At 47.5% G+C, this 17,252-nt stretch overlaps 1 protein-coding gene across 2 annotated transcripts in view; it reads left to right on the top strand.

The window, feature by feature from the left end:
* Positions 1–17,252, top strand: part of ERICH3 (glutamate rich 3) — a 325,653-nt gene that overhangs the window by 277,849 nt on the left and 30,552 nt on the right. For both annotated transcript variants that reach the window (XM_069232437.1, XM_069232438.1), the window contains exon 13: positions 9,485–9,619. In XM_069232437.1, the coding sequence (XP_069088538.1) occupies positions 9,485–9,619 (135 nt within the window). The remainder of the gene's footprint in view (positions 1–9,484; positions 9,620–17,252) is intronic.

A 17,252-nucleotide genomic window follows, 5' to 3' on the forward strand; every position in this document is an offset into this window, starting at 1 on the left:
TAGATTAGATATTTAGTTATAGTAACACAGCAAATTCCGCCTTATACTGTTGATGATGTTCACTCACAGCACAAGCAGATTAAAAGTACATTTCAATTCAAGTAGGCATTAACCATATTAGATATTTTAACATTAGTTGTGTAATAATTGCAATCCATGCCGTTTGTATTATTCACACAAACATTATAGATAATACCTTTCACTTAAAACATGGCCATTTAAAGAATACCTTTTGATTCAGGTGAGTCTTAAAACTGATTTAATTATTTGATAATAGTAGTACAGCCAATTACATGTTACGCCTATGGCAGTAGTCATACAAAATGTGGACAGATCAAGAATACATTTTAAATCAAGTTGACCTTAAACAGATCAGACAACATAATAGTAGTGGTACAGTGATTATATCTGACTCTTGTGGCGCTCTTCACACAAGTTCAAAATACCTGTGGTTAAAGGGAGTCATAAAAACAGAGTAAACAGAAAAATCAACACTGCGTGCCAAAGCACATTTCAGATCATAGACAGATTTTATTGGGAAATAGCTGAGCAGTGAAGCGATGCTGAAGTCCCATCAATACATCTAGGTGCACTTTCCAGATGGCTGCATAGCCAAACAAGCAGTTAAACTATAGATTTCAATTCAGACAACCCTTCAGAAATAATGCAGGTATAGTAGCACAACAAATTACACTCTTTCTCTACTTGTGCTTATCGTCCTTAAAATAGGCAGATTGAGATTCAAATCCAGGAGGGTCAGAAACTATTGAAATAGTTTAGTCAGCACATGATGCTAAGGCACATGCAGATTACAAACAGATTCTGTTGGCCAAATGAGTTTTTGGTAGTCACAATAATAAGTGTGAACCACAACTCATATAGTTATTTTACATAGTCAACATATAACACCAGAACAAGATAAGTGGTCACCCAGACCTTCTGTGGGAATCAAAAAGGTGGAGCAATTTGCGTTCGGTATGCATGGTACAGAAAGCATTTTTGTTAACTTTCTTATCTTGGGGAACTGCAATAAGATTTTAAACTATGATCACTCCCAGGTTTCTCACTTGTGTTGATGTTGTTGATGGTACTCCAAATTCTGTGTGCCAGACTGATGAGGTATGATAGTCCTTCCAATCCCTGCATGTTAAAAGCCATCCTTTGGATGAGTTGAGCTTAAGGTTAATTATGAACATTCATTAGTCAGTGACTCGGAGACAGTGGTATATTTTGAATCTGTTAAGATCCCTCATATTTTCCTCTTTTAGAATGTTCTGAGTGTCATTGGCATGTTTGTAGCATATAAGGTTAAAGGATTTGCTGAGACCTAAAACTGTGTTAAGTTAGATATTAAAGAGGAATGGAAGAATGAATGATCTTTGAGGTAGTTCCACCTTGAGTTCGAAAGATCATGAATGTGTGAAACAAGATGATACAAGATTTGACACAGATGTAAGTAGAGGTGCAGTCAAATATGCACCCCTTTATACCAATTTCCTGTAGTCTCTCTGGAAAGAAGGCAGCGGTGGTGAACTTTGTTGAATGCAACTGAAAGCTTCAGTAGAAGTGCTGCATTGCCTTTCCTGCCCATGCTCGTCTTCAGAACATCTCTACTGGAAATCAGTACCAATCCCATTCCTCTTCCAGGGCAGAACCCATTTTGATCTGAGAGCAAACCTCCTTATAGAAGCTTCACATATGAGTGAATGCTGCTCTTTCAGAATGTTGCGTGAGTTGCAGGTCATTGAAAATCGGTCTGCAGCTGGCCAGGTATGCTGTGCAGAGATTTTTCTTGATGAGTGGTCTTATGTACGAAGTCCTGAATTGTGAGTGAGGATTTTTACCTATATAGAATGTTGTAGAGGGTTTGTTTCAGGCAGGGGTCTGAAGGAGAATCTATGTTGTGATAGGGAGGTCAAGATTTCAAGTTTATCGCTATTTGAGCTAAAGTTCTAAAATTATAGCTTTGGCCAGATATTGGTCTCTTACATAGCCTCCTATATAGTTATATGAGATTGCGGACTTGCTGTAGGGGCACACTTCCTGGTGTGGATTTATGTGAGAATATAAGTTTATGGTCTGTGTAACCTCTCCTGAAGCCAATCTATTACCTTTTCCACCAATGCATCCGTGCTATTGTTCCTCCGCAGCCACATTGTTTAAGTTATAGAACTCATCTTTTACATCAGTTGTTTGTCACTCCCTCACCACTTTACGATGAAAAGGATATGTTGAAGCCAAATCATATCATAAGCTAAAAACCCTAAAACAAAATTCCAAACTTCCTGTCTTCTACAAATTGTAAAATTTACTTCCATTTCAAAGCCACCAAAATATTACAATTACTCTCAATTCTTTGAGACAAATATTCTGTGTTTCTGGATCGTTCCTCAGTCTGGGTCATGGCTTAGAAGCATGCCAGTGTTATAACTGAATTTGTTTGCAATCATGAGCCATACACTACAACACTTTCCTCATTCAAAGAAAACAATATCTTTACTTCATATAAGAGAACAATGAACTGCAGGCTTAAGTGTCCTTTCAAGATGAACTTGTGCTAGTTCAGAAAATATGTGTGAGCTAAAGCACTTGCAAAACTTGGAGATCCTAGTGTCTTCTCCAAAATAAAGCAAATTGCCAATAAAGGAAAGTTTGTTTTAGGAATTTAGATGCAGTATCATCACACTTGACCCTTTTTTACATGTTTTGAAATGTAATAATGAAGTCATAAGCCACAGGCAATGTACTTGCTTGTTTAGATTGTACAGTAATAGCATTGTCTTCACACCTTAGTTCTAACAGCCGTTTGAACTGAGATCAGATTACATTGTGAATTTATCTTAAGAGGATGTGGCAGTCTGAAGTCAATGACAGAAAAGTGGTACTAGCCCCAAAGACTGGGTTAAAGACTTTAAATTACTGAGGGATTATTGCGAGCACCAGGTCTATCCTTCTTTAAAAAATACAACAGTAAGTATATTGGCAGGTACAATATATTAACTCATTAGATATTGTTTCACTTCTCTTTTTATTCTATCCTTGTACTCTTCATCTACCTCTTGTTGGCCAGAACCTTACTAATTATCACCTTGGGTTACTTTCTTTTAATTCTGTGTAATAATTGTAAAGGAAAGAAGGATATTGTTAATAGGAAAAGAAATGTTATGCTGCACAAAATATATGTTAAAATTAATTTGATTTCTTATGATTTCCATTACTTGATAAAACACCATTATACATTTATCACTTTTCATAAGATTCTTAACTCCAAGGGGCATGACACAAAGTGAACTTTACTACCAAGTTGAGGTGGTAACATATTCAAATCAATAAACTGTCTGGGAAATCCAGCATTTACTGCATGTAGTTGGGTAGTTTGAAACCTTTTTCAAATTTTGATAATATATTCCTACTTTATACTGGATGTGCAATGTCAAATGGACAATAGGAAGCCAGATAGTGGCTTTTATTGAGATGTTACTAGGAAAATACATTGGATGCCTAATCTCTCATTTTCAATTTAATGGGTAACAAAACAAATGCAGCCTACCTTCTCCTCTGATTATATGCATAACCTCTGCATGCTTTTGATAATGATTTTTCTGCATGCTTTCAATTTTCATTTTGCTGCATGAAATCGTGTTTTATTTCACAACTGTGTGTTCGGTGGCATGTGTAGCTGCAGATACACATGCTGTGCATAGTCTGCCGTCTGGTGTTGGGCTCGGAGTGTTACAAGTTGTTTTTCTTCGAAGAAGTCTTTTCGAGTCACGAGACCGAGGGACTCCTCCCACCTCGGTTCCATTGCCCATGGGCGTCGACTCCATCTTAGATTGTTTTCTTTCCGCCGTCGGGTTCGGACGTGTTCCTTTTCGCTCCGTGTTTCGGGTCGGAGAGTTAGTCAGAATCTCGGAAACTACGTCGGTATTGTTTCGTTCGGTATCGGGGTAGTTAGAACCAATCAACACCGAATCTTGAAGAGCTTCGGGAGCCCTTCGGGGGAAAACGCTCAGAGACTGAAGAGCCAGGAGGTTACAGATGGCTTCCACGCCGACAGGACAACAACGGTTCGAGAAGGAGGAAGAAGAATCTTTCTCCATCCACGAGTCGGATTCCGAAGAATTCGACGTCGAAGAACAACCAACTGTGAGTAAGACGTCGAAACACACATCACACGAAAAGACTGACAAAGCCCAGGGGACGCCACCACCAACAGGCCATGGCTTAACCCGGAAAGTAGGTGACCGTCCAACGGCACCGAAAAAGGGCGAGCTGCTGTCGAAGTCATCCGACTCCGGTCGAGATACAGGCACGCAGCACTCTCGGACCGAGAGAGTGACGCAGACAAAATTCGGCACCGACACAGCGGCTCCGAAGTTGGTCGGCACCGAGAGGGCACGACGCCGAAAAGACAAAAGATCTTGTCGGAGCCGAAAAAATCAAGGTACACGGTTTCGGTGCCGAAACGCCCGGCAACCGAACCGAAAACTGGTTCCTACTCAGAGGAACAGGGACTGTCCTCTCAACTAAAAAAACGCAGATTTGAGGAGGAATTACAACCAACTCAGCCGGATCACACGCAAAAGCGGATCTTTATTCAAAAGGATACAGGGAAGATTGGCACTCTTCCCCCAATCAAAAGGAAAAGGAAACTTGACTTCCAGCAAGGAGACAAGCAACCACAAGCGAAGGTGGTAAAAAAGGTAACTCCACCACCCTCTCCACCACCATCAACTCATGCATCACCGGCACAAACTCCACCATTAACACACTCACCAGCTCATACCACAATGAGCCAGGATGATCAGGATGCATGGGACCTCTACGACGCTCCAGTATCGGACAATAGCCCAGAGTCGTACCCAACTAAACCGTCACCACCTGAGGACAGTACATCATATGCACAGGTGGTAGTTAGGGCAGCCGAATTCCATAATGTCTCGCTACATTCGGAGCCTATTGAGCATGACTTCCTCTTTAACACCCTGTCCTCCACCCATAGCCATTATCAAAGCCTTCCGATGCTTCCAGGAATGCTAAGGCACTCGAAACAAATATTTCAAGAGCCAGTTAAAAGCAGAGCCATAACTCCAAGGGTGGAGAAAAAATACAAGGCTCCGCCCACAGACCCTGTCTTTCTTACATCACAACTGACACCAGATTCAGTAGTTGTGGGGGCAGCTCGTAAAAGAGCCAACTCGCATACATCAGGCGACGCACCACCTCCGGACAAGGAGAGCCGCAAATTTGATGCAGCAGGAAAAAGGGTTGCAGCACAAGCGGCAAATCAGTGGCGCATCGCCAACTCGCAAGCACTCCTGGCGAGATACGACAGGGCTCATTGGGATGAGATGCAACATCTCATCGAACACCTCCCCAAAGAGTTCCAGAAACGAGCGCAACAGGTGGTGGAAGAGGGACAAAGTATCTCGAACAATCAGATACGGTCTTCCATGGATGCAGCGGATACAGCTGCAAGGACAATAAATACTTCAGTCACCATAAGGAGGCACGCATGGCTGCGCACATCTGGGTTTAAACCCGAAATACAACAGGCTGTGCTCAATATGCCGTTTAATGAACAGCAATTGTTTGGGCCGGAGGTCGACACTGCAATTGAAAAATTAAAAAAGGACACCGATACAGCCAAAGCCATGGGCGCACTCTACTCCCCGCAGGGCAGAGGCACATTTGGCACATTTCGTAAGACAACTTTTAGGGGAGGGTTTCGAGGTCAACCCACAGAAACCAGCACCTCACAAACAAGACCACCAACCTACCAGGGACAATATCAAAGGGGAGGTTTTCGGGTACAATACAGAGGGGGCCAATTCCCAAGAAACCGGGGAAAATTTCAAGGTCCCAAAACCCCTCAAAATAAACAGTGACTCACAAGTCACACAACCCCTTCACACAACACCAGTGGGGGGAAGACTAAGCCAGTTCTACACATCTTGGGAGGAAATAACAACAAACACTTGGGTCTTAGCAATTATCCAACATGGTTATTGCATAGAATTTATCCAACTCCCTCCAAACGTCCCACCGAAAACACACAATATGTCAAAACAGCATATAGACCTTCTAGGACTAGAAGTTCAGGCATTGCTGCAAAAGGACGCAATAGAACTAGTACCACGTCATCAAAAGAACACAGGAGTTTACTCACTGTACTTTCTAATACCAAAAAAAGACAAAACTCTAAGACCAATACTAGATCTCAGAACACTAAACACCTACATCAAATCAGACCACTTTCACATGGTCACATTACAAGACGTAATCCCACTGCTCAAACAGCAAGACTACATGACACATTAGATCTAAAAGATGCGTATTTCCATATACCGATACATCCTTCGCACAGAAAATACCTAAGGTTCGTATTCAAAGGAATACATTACCAGTTCAAAGTGTTGCCATTCGGAATAACAACTGCGCCAAGAGTCTTTACAAAATGCCTGGCAGTAGTGGCTGCACATATCAGAAGGCAGCAAATACATGTGTTCCCATACCTAGACGATTTGTTAATCAAAACCAATACGCTAAAACGGTGTTCACAACACACAAAATATGTCATAGAAACCCTACACAACCTAGGTTTCTCAATCAACTACGCAAAGTCACACCTGCAGCCGTGTCACACACAGCAATACTTAGGAGCAACAATCAACACAGCAAAAGGGATTGCTACTCCAAGTCCACAAAGAGTACAAACATTTCACAATGTAATACAAACCTTGTATCCAAAACAAAGAGTACAAGTCAAAATAATACTGAAACTACTAGGCATGATGTCTTCATGCATAGCCATTGTCCCAAACGCAAAATTGCACATGCGGCCCTTACAACAGTGCCAAGCATCACAGTGGTCACAGGCACAGGGTCAACTTCTAGATCTGGTGTTGGTAGACCGCCAAACATACATCTCGCTTCTATGGTGGAACAGTACAAATTTAAACAAAGGGCGGCCTTTCCAAGACCCAGTGCCAACATACGTTATAACAACGGATGCTTCCATGACAGGGTGGGGAGCACACCTCAATCAACACAGCATCCAAGGACAATGGGACATACATCAAAGACATTTTCACATAAATCACTTAGAACTGTTAGCAGTATTTCTAGCGTTGAAAGCATTCCAACCCATGATAACCCGCAAATACATTCTTGTCAAAACAGACAACATGACGACAATGTATTATTTAAACAAACAGGGGGGGACACACTCGACACAGTTGTGTCTCCTAACACAAAAAATATGGCATTGGGCAATTCACAACCATATTCGCCTAATAGCACAATTTATTCCAGGGATCCAGAACCAACTAGCAGACAATCTCTCTCAGGATCACCAACAAATCCACGAATGGGAAATTCACCCCCAAATACTGAACACTTACTTTCAAATTTGGGGAACACCTCAAATAGATCTCTTTGCAACAAAAGAAAAAGCAAAATGCCAAAACTTCGCATCCAGGTACCCACACAGGTACTCCCAAGGCAATGCTCTATGGATGAATTGGTCAGGGATATTTGCGTACGCTTTTCCCCCTCTCCCTCTCCTTCCATATCTAGTAAACAGATTGAGTCAAAACAAACTCAAACTCATACTAATAGCACCAACATGGGCAAGACAACCTTGGTATACAACACTACTAGACCTGTCAGTAGTACCTCATGTCAAACTACCCAACAGACCAGATCTGTTAACACAACACAAACAACAGATCAGGCATCCAAACCCAGCATCGCTGAATCTAGCAATTTGGCTCCTGAAATCCTAGAATTTGGACACTTAGACCTCACACAAGAATGTATGGAGGTCATAAAACAAGCTAGAAAACCTTCCACTAGACACTGCTATGCAAGTAAATGGAAAAGTTTTGTTTATTACTGCCATAATGAGCAAATTAATCCGTTACATGCGTCTCCAAAAGATGTAGTAGGATATTTACTACATTTGCAAAAATCCAATCTAGCTTTCTCTTCCATAAAGATACATCTCGCCGCAATTTCTGCTTACCTGCAGATTACTCATTCAACTTCCCTGTTTAGAATACCTGTCATTAAAGCGTTTATGGAAGGCCTAAAGAGAATTATACCACCAAGAACACCACCTGTTCCTTCATGGAACCTCAACATTGTCTTAACAAGGCTCATGGGTCCACCTTTCGAACCCATGCATTCTTGTGAAATGCAATACTTAACGTGGAAAGTTGCATTTCTCATTGCCATCACATCTCTAAGAAGAGTAAGTGAAATACAGGCGTTTACCATACAAGAACCATTTATTCAAATACACAAGAATAAAGTAGTTCTAAGAACAAATCCAAAATTCTTACCAAAGGTTATCTCACCATTCCACTTAAATCAAACAGTAGAATTACCAGTGTTCTTCCCACAGCCAGATTCCATAGCTGAAAGAGCACTACATACATTAGACATCAAAAGAGCACTAATGTACTACATTGACAGAACAAAAGTAATTAGAAAGACAAAACAACTATTTATTGCCTTTCAAAAACCTCATACAGGAAATCCAATTTCAAAACAACGTATTGCCAGATGGATAGTTAGGTGCATCCAAACCTGCTATCTTAAAGCAAAGAGAGAGCTGCCTATTACACCAAAGGCACACTCAACCAGAAAAAAAGGTGCTACTATGGCCTTTCTAGGAAATATTCCAATGAACGAAATATGTAAGGCAGCAACATGGTCTACGCCTCATACATTTACTAAACACTACTGTGTAGATGTGTTATCTGCACAACAAGCCACAGTAGGACAAGCCGTACTAAGAACTTTATTTCAAACTACTTCCACTCCTACAGGCTGAACCACCGCTTTTGGGGAGATAACTGCTTACTAGTCTATGCACAGCATGTGTATCTGCAGCTACACATGCCACCGAACGGAAAATGTCACTTACCCAGTGTACATCTGTTCATGGCATTAGTCGCTGCAGATTCACATGCGCCCACCCGCCTCCCCGGGAGCCTGTAGCCGTTTGGAAGTATATCTTCAACATTTGTACATTTGTAAATATATTACTTTAACCTTCATTTGGTACATACGTATTCATTCCATTGCATGGGCACTATTACTAGCATACACAACTCCTACCTCACCCTCTGCGGGGAAAACAATCTAAGATGGAGTCGACGCCCATGCGCAATGGAACCGAGGTGGGAGGAGTCCCTCGGTCTCGTGACTCGAAAAGACTTCTTCGAAGAAAAACAACTTGTAACACTCCGAGCCCAACACCAGACGGCGGACTATGCACAGCATGTGAATCTGCAGTGACTAATGCCACGAACAGATGTACACTGGGTAAGTGACATTTTCCTTTCTAAACATACCGATGAGTTTAATGCACAATAATGCAATTTTACTAACAGGTGATATTAATGAACCTTGATAACTGTGAAAGTACTTACTATGTGAAGCATTCTTTCCCTTTTTTGTGAATCTATATTTCAAGATTCCAAGTCAATTCAAGAGAAAATTGCAGAGGCAATTGAAAGCACAGAGATTCTTAATGCTGAGCCAGAACCCAGTGACTCTAGCACAGATGAGGAGGATAACCTGATGAGTACTGCTCATGAAATTGAAGAAGGTAAGATCAAGGATACATATTTCTGTTTCTATGAGAAGTGGGTGTCTTTGTGAATGAATGGCATCACTCTTTTATTCAGATTAGCGATGTGGCTTTATGTTTCTGAATCTAAATATTGCAAACACATCGGTGGCACAATTTGCTGACAAGACATAGCTAAATAATGTAGGACAGTAGATTATTATTTAAGGTTTCACAAGTGTCCCCCTAAATGCATAAGGCTACCACCTGCTAGATGTCACACAAATAAAAATTAAAAAAACTTTGCTAAATGCCTGGTAACATGACATAAAGCAGTCAGGCTTAAATCAAAGCCAATTTCTAAATTATTTAGCAGTGCTGAAACAGTACAAATAGTCTCATAAAACTCAATAAAACTCCACAACTAATTTTAAAATAAAGACAAAACGTGTATTTCACATCCAATCAAGGAAACAAGAGATATTCATTTTTGAAGAATTACAGTTAATAATGGCCAAGAAAAATGAATCACCTAATATAAGTCTCAGCAAGTAATGATCGCAGTAGACCAGAACTAAGGAGCAATTTTAGGTCAAGCATGATGGGCCTCGGGACAGATCTAAGTCCCAATGCATTTTGGGACTTTTTCCAATTATTTGAAATGTCCTTTCTGCAGGAGACACCACTGAAACTTTAGCTGCCACTGTGCATCTGAAGGGCAGATACCTGAAGCAGGGTGGTCCTGCCGGTGCCCTGGAGCTTTTCAGGTTGGTTGCTGAAAATATGGGACATAGGGGGTCATTCCAACCCTGGCGGTCGGTGATAAAGCGGCGGCCAACCCACCAACAGGCAGGCAGTCAAAAAAAAGGAATTCTGACCCTGGCGGGAACCGCCAACACAGGCCGCCACTTTAACACTCCGACCGCCACGGCGGGACAGACAAACAGCGCGGCGGTCACCGCCAACAGGCAGGCGGCAGACAATGTACCGCCCACCCTATCACAACTCACCAATCCGCCACCTTTTCCGGTGCGGGAGCCCCGCCGATAAAAACACGGCGGAAACAGACTACGAACGGGAAAACGCTCACCTCTACACACTCCACGAGGAAGGAGGACAGCATGGAACCCGAATTAAACATCCTACCAGCTATTGTCTACCTGCTCATCTACCAGGAGTACGAACGCCGGCGCAGACGACAACGGTGAGTACTGCACCTACGACACAGGGGAGGGGGGAGGAGGAAAGCTTACGGGCACACACATGCGCCATACACCCACCCCCCCACCCCAAATACCTACACCCCAATGCAGAGCAACAAGTCAGAGTGACACCCCCCAAACCCACCGGAATAATGCAAAGACACAATTAAAATGATCTATAAAATATATGTATAAATAGCTCCATTGAAGGTATGGGAAATATGCTATATGAAAGATACAAAATAAGGAATGAACATAGTCAAAAATATATACATAGGCAATAAGTCCTGCACATTCTGTCAAAGTTCCATAGTCCGTGGGCCAATGTGCACAAACACATGGGCAAAGCCCACACAGGAGACCAGATACCATTGGAGAGAACACTGCTGGGGCATCAGATGATAAAACTACAGGCACCTCAGGGGGAAGGGAAGGGGGGGGCACCTCAGCCACATGAGTCCACGACGCCAGATCCACGAGGGGCCTCCATGCCCACTGTCCCATCCTGGGGAGTGCAAAGCCGCAGTCTCACAAGTCTCTACAGTGGGTGGCTTGCCCACTGTGCCATCCTGGGGAGTGCAAAGCCACAGTCTCTCAAGTCTCTACAGTGGGTGTCTTGCCCACTGTTCCATCCTGGGAAGTGCCAAGCCACAGTCCATCAGATGGATTACCGACTCCACTGTTAATGGAGGAGGCATGGTGCCCAGAGTGCTTCGAGAAGCCCTGCTCGACACAGAACCGGCACTGTCAATGGGCCAGCGGTGCTTGAGACGGCGTTGCCCAGCGGAGCTGTGCTTGAGATGAAGGGCCCAGCGGAGCGGTGCTTGAGATGAAGGGCCCAGCGGAGCGGTGCTTGAGATGAATGGCCCAGCGGAGCGGTGCTTGACAGGAAGGGCCCAGCGGAGCGGTGCTTGACAGGAAGGGCCCAGCGGAGCGGTGCTTGACAGGAAGGGCCCAGTGGAGCGGTGCAGAGACGGCGGGGCCCAGCGGAGCGGTGCTTGAGATGAAGGGCCCAGCGGAGCGGTGCAGAGACAGCGGGGCCCAGCGGAGCGGTGCTTGACAGGAAGGGCCCAGCAGAGCGGAGTAGAGACGGCGGGGCCCAGCGGAGCGGTGCTTGACAGGAAGGGCCCAGCGGTGCGGTGCAGAGACGGCGGGGCCCAGCGGAGCGGTGCTTGAGATGAAGGGCCCAGCGGAGCGGTGCTTGAGATGAAGGGCCCAGCGGAGCGGTTCTTGTCACGGCAGGCCCCTGTTCAGCGGTGCTTCTCCCGGCGGGGCCCTGTTCAGCGGTTCTTGTCACGGCGGGCCCCTGTTCAGCGGTTCTTGTCACGGCAGGCCCCTGTTCAGCGGGTCTTGTCACGGCGGGCCCCTGTTCAGCGGTTCTTGTCACGCCCGGGGCCCTGTTCAGCGGTTCTTGTCAAGGCGGGCCCCTGTTCAGCGGTTCTTGTCACGGCGGGCCCCTGTTCAGCGGTTCTTGTCACGGCGGGCCTCTGTTCAGCGGTGCTTCTCCCGGCGGGGCCCTGTTCAGCGGTGCTTCTCCCGGCGGGGCCCTGTTCAGCGGTGCTTCTCCCGGCGGGGCCCTGTTCAGCAGTGCTTCTCCTGGCAGGGCCCTGTTCAGCGGTTCTTGTCCCGGCGGGCCCCTGTTCAGCAGTTCTTGTCCCGGCGGGCCCCTGTTCAGCGGTTCTTGTCCCGGCGGGGCCCTGTTCAGCGGTGCTTCTCCCGGCGGGGCCCTGTTCAGCGGTGCGTCTCCCGGCGAGGCCCTGTTCAGCGGTGCTTCTCCCGGCGGGGCCCTGTTCAGCGGTGCTTGTCCTGTGTTTCTAGGGAGCCAGACCTGGCCAAGACTTCCCGCTCAGTCGCCATCCGACCTTTCGGTCGCGGGGCCCTCCTGTGATGGAGTCCTGGGCCCGTGGGTGTCGTCCGTCACAACCGGAATGGGGCTGGTGGGGCCCTCATGGGCAGCTCGCCTGCTGCCTGACTTCTCCGCCCTGCTGCCCTTGCCCTCCTTCGTTGAAGCTCTGTGGCCCTTGCCTACCTTTGATGATGTGGCAGGTGACGGGGCAAGGCTACTGTCCTTGGTGGCAGTCGTCTCAGGCTTGTCGCGCCGGCCCTTTTTTTTTTTGGTCCTCTTCCCAGGGGGTGGGCTGGCTGTCCCCTTGCCGATGTTCCTGCCCTAGGAGCTGGTGGACTCCAATAGCCCTGCACTATGGTCACAGTAGATGCAGGGCTGGTGGTGGCTGAGGTGCTTTTTTTACTCTTTGCAGATGGAGGGGGTGGGTCAGTGATTGGAATGAGCTCAAGGTTGGAAAGGAAAAGGACTTGGGAAGGACAGGGACGGGTAGGTGTAGTGGGTATGGGAGTGGAGGAAGAGGATGTGGTTGTAGGAGAGTCAAGTGTGCTGTCTTTGGGTGAAGGTGGTTGTGATGGAGGCTGTCGTGAGGTGGATGGCTGTTGGGTGGGTGGCTGCCTGCGTTTGTGTGGTTTGGAAGAGGGGGTGACAGACACACTGGGAGAGGACACAGGGGACGTGTAAATGGCAGTGGGGGTGGTGACTGCACGTGTGCGGACTGTAATGGAGGGTGTGCTGGTGATGGAAGTACTGGCTGATGGTGGTGTGCATGCAGGTGTGAGTGGAGACGTCACAGGGAGGGAGGAGGGAGATGAGGAGGTGGATGACACAGAGGTGGTAGTGACTGTTGGCATGTCTGCATCTGGATGTTGCTTGGGTGAATGCTTGTGGGATCTGTGGTGCTTATGTGTGGATGAGCTGCCCTTGGGTGTAGAGGTGTGTGCAGGCTGGTCTGATGGTGTGGATGGGATAGGCAGAGGAACAGGAGACTGGGACTGGGTGGAGGGAGTCAGAAGAGGGAGGCTGGAGACAGGGACAATGGCTGCCGTCAGTGCTGAGGCCAGAGCGTTGAACGATCGCTGATGGGCAGCCTGACCCGAATGAATGCCCTCCAGGTATGCATTGCTCCGATGCACCTCCCTTTCTACACCCTGGATGGCATTCAAAAGGGTAGACTGCCCAACAATGAGTGTCCTGAGGAGGTCAATGACCTCCTCACTGAGGGCAGCAGGGGTAACTGGGGCAGGGCCTGAGGTGCCTGGGGCGAAGGAGATGCCCGCCTTCCTGGGTGAGCAGGCACGGAGCGAAGGCTGAGGGGCTGCTGGGAGGGCGGGGCTGGTGCGCTGGGTGGCGGCTGTACCTGTTGTGGCGGTGGGCACGGATGTTGCCGCCACCGCTAGGGAGCTCCCTTCCGAGGACGTGTCGGTGTCGCTGACGTTTCCACGGGTCCCCGTCTCACTGGTGTACTCGGAGTCTGTTGTATGGCCCTCCGGGGCCATGTGAGATGCAGCTCCCTCGTGCGCCGATGCCACTTCTCCTCCGCCTGATGATGCTAATGCGCACATGAACAGGAAGACAAAGAAAATGGGGGGGGGGGGAGAAATGAAGACAGGTTGAGTGCATGCATTGGCAACACCGTTGTCGGAGAGGACAGACACAGAAGCCCCCTGCACTAGGCCGTGCAATCGGGGTACACTACTCAGTTATTGTGACTAGGCCTACAGGTCTATGGACGACAAATGCACACATGGGTGAGGCCGGACCATGGATAGCTGTACTTGGCACCCTACAGAGGTGGGGGGCGGGGGCAGAGGGCCATGTCTAACGGAGGGGCCTAGCCTACAGAATGCGCCCTGGCCTAGAGATAGCCACAGCCCTACTCCCCCACCCAGACACCTTCACTGCGCGCAAAGATAGCAGAATGTGCTGATACTCACCCCCTTGTGTCTGCTGTGATATCCTCACGCGCCCATCCAAATCGGGGTAGGCCACCGCCAGGATCCGGGACATCAGGGGGGTCAATTGGCGGCTGGCACCCCTCCTACGTTGGGAGGCCATCCCCAGCAGAGACTCAGTGGTCTTTCTGGTCCCGCTGCGGATGTCCTCCCACCTCTTTCGGCAGTGGGTGCCCCGTCTGTTGCGGACCGCCAGGGCCCGGACATCCTTGGCGATGGCACGCCAAATGTCGATCTTCTGATGGGCGCTGACCTATGTGACATTGTGACATGTACAGGGTAGTAAAGGAAATCGCATCAGTTTTCTGCCTGGTCAATGTGAGTGGCTCCCCAACCTTGCCATGTGGCACATGCTCTCATCTTTCGTGCGTTGTACTCCTCATTCGCTCCCCTCCCCACCATCTTACATACACCCCACTCAACACAGGCATAGCCCATTCAACGTGCACCCTGTGTACTAACCTGTTGGTCTGGAGGACCGTAGAGTAGCGCATACTGGGGGAGGACCCCATCAACAAGTTTCTCCAATTCTTCGGAAGTGAAGGCAGGGGCCCTTTCCCCAGTCGCATCAGCCATTGTATCTCCCAGACCGAGGTCACAGCAGCACTTGCAGTATAGGTCCTCTCCTGTGGATGATCAGGTCTCGAGTGATGAAGCAGTTAGAAAATGGCGGTCACGCCCGCGGCGGTGCGTACCGCGACCGCCGGCGCACATCGTCATTGGCTCCTGAGACCCATAGGGTTCAATGTTAACCAATGCTGCTTTGCGCAGCGGTCTTCGACCGCCTACCACCATGGTGTGCCACGCCAGCGCAGTGACCTCACATCCCACTGTCACACTTCACAGATCAGGCAGCCGCCATTTCAAGGGCCCACATGGCATAATTTCTACTGCGTCACACAGGCCTAGGTCTTGCATTGCCACTCATACAAGCCTTTCAATGCATAGCGATTCGTGTACTGTGCAAGCTGTGTGAACGAACCTGTGGGTTGCTTGACTCTGTGCTCCATGTTGTCCTTCCTAGGCACCGTCCGCTGGGACTTGCGAGGAGAAGGATGAATCCTCCCGTGTACCGACCGCTGGTGGACCTGTCGACAATGGAAGAACGACATATCATACTTACATACAGGCTTGACAGAGCAACTATACATGAACTATGTGCCCAGCTGGAGCCAGACCTGATGTTCCCCATCCGCCAACCCACAGGGATTCCCCCTCTGGTGCAGGTTCTGTCAGTACTCCATTTTTTGGCAAGTGGGTCTTTTCAGACAACAGTGGCCATATCATCTGGGATGTCTCAGCCTATGTTTTCTAAGGTTTTGTCCAGAGTGTTGTCTGCCCTGATGAAATACATGCGGAGCTACATTATTTTCCCTGAGGTGGGCGAATTGGCTACAGTGAAGGGTGATTTCTATGCCCTTGGACATATCCCCAACATGATTGGTGCCATTGATGGGACCCATGTGGCTTTGGTTCCCCCCAAAGAAAGTGAGCAGGTGTACAGAAACAGAAAAAAGTTATCATTCGATGAATGTCCAGGTGGTCTGTTTGGCTGACCAGTACATCTCCCATGTAAATGCCAAGTTCCCTGGGTCAGTGCATGACGCGTATGTCATGCGAAATAGCAGCATCCCTTATGTGATGGAACAGCTACAGAGACACCGTGTGTGGCTAATTGGTGACTCTGGTTACCCCAACCTGTCGTGGCTACTGACCCCAGTGAGGAATCCCCGGACCAGGGCAGAGGAACGGTACAATGAGGCCCATGGGCGAACTAGGAGGATCATAGAAAGGACCTTCGGGGTCCTGAAGGCCAGGTTTAGGTGCCTGCATATGACAGGGGGATCCCTAATGTACTCACCAAAGAAGGTGTGCCATATCATCGTGGCCTGCTGTATGCTTCACAATCTTGCTTTGCGACGCCAGGTGCCTTTTCTGCAGGAGGATGGTCCAGATGGTGGTGTTGTAGCAGCTGTGGAGCCTGTGGAGAGTGAAGAGGAGGAAGACAACGGGGACGACACGGACAACAGGGATACAGTCATACAACAATATTTTCAGTAGCACACAGGTAAGAATCACCCACGCCATTTTACATTTACTTAAGGCCTCATGCGTCTCCACTGTCTGTGTTTCCCCCTAGTTCCTGTTAACTGATTTGTGACTTTCCCTTCCCTTTTCAGAGCTGTATGACCCACTGCCTGACTTCAGCTTTGTTTGCCCATGGACTAAAGCTTATTGAAATTGGTATGTTGTCATCACAAAGTAACTGGACATTATTGCACCGTTATGTGTAATACATTTGTTAAGAATACAAGCAGACTCCTGTTATTTTAAGTGCAATAAGTGATTTATTTTAAGTGCTACATATAGGTACATGATTGTTAAACGGTGATGGGTGGGGGTGGAGTAATGTCCATGGCAGAGTCCAGTTCTCAGTCGCACAGGTGCATTGTCCATATGCCTGTGGAAGGATGGAGCAGGGGCAGTTAAAGGTTGGACAGGGTGACAATGTGGGACAGTGGGATGACATAAGGGGGTATCTTAGGCTGGCGGGGGTCTTGCAATCCTACTCTGTCTTCTTGTGAGATCTCAGGTTCCGCTTGCGGGGTGGTTCTTCTTCTGCAGGAGGTGGGGTTCTGGTTGCCTGTTGTTCTGTGGGAGCCTCCTGTCCA

The sequence above is a fragment of the Pleurodeles waltl genome, chromosome 4_2 (genome assembly GCF_031143425.1).
Source record: "Pleurodeles waltl isolate 20211129_DDA chromosome 4_2, aPleWal1.hap1.20221129, whole genome shotgun sequence".
NCBI lineage: Eukaryota > Metazoa > Chordata > Amphibia > Caudata > Salamandridae > Pleurodeles > Pleurodeles waltl.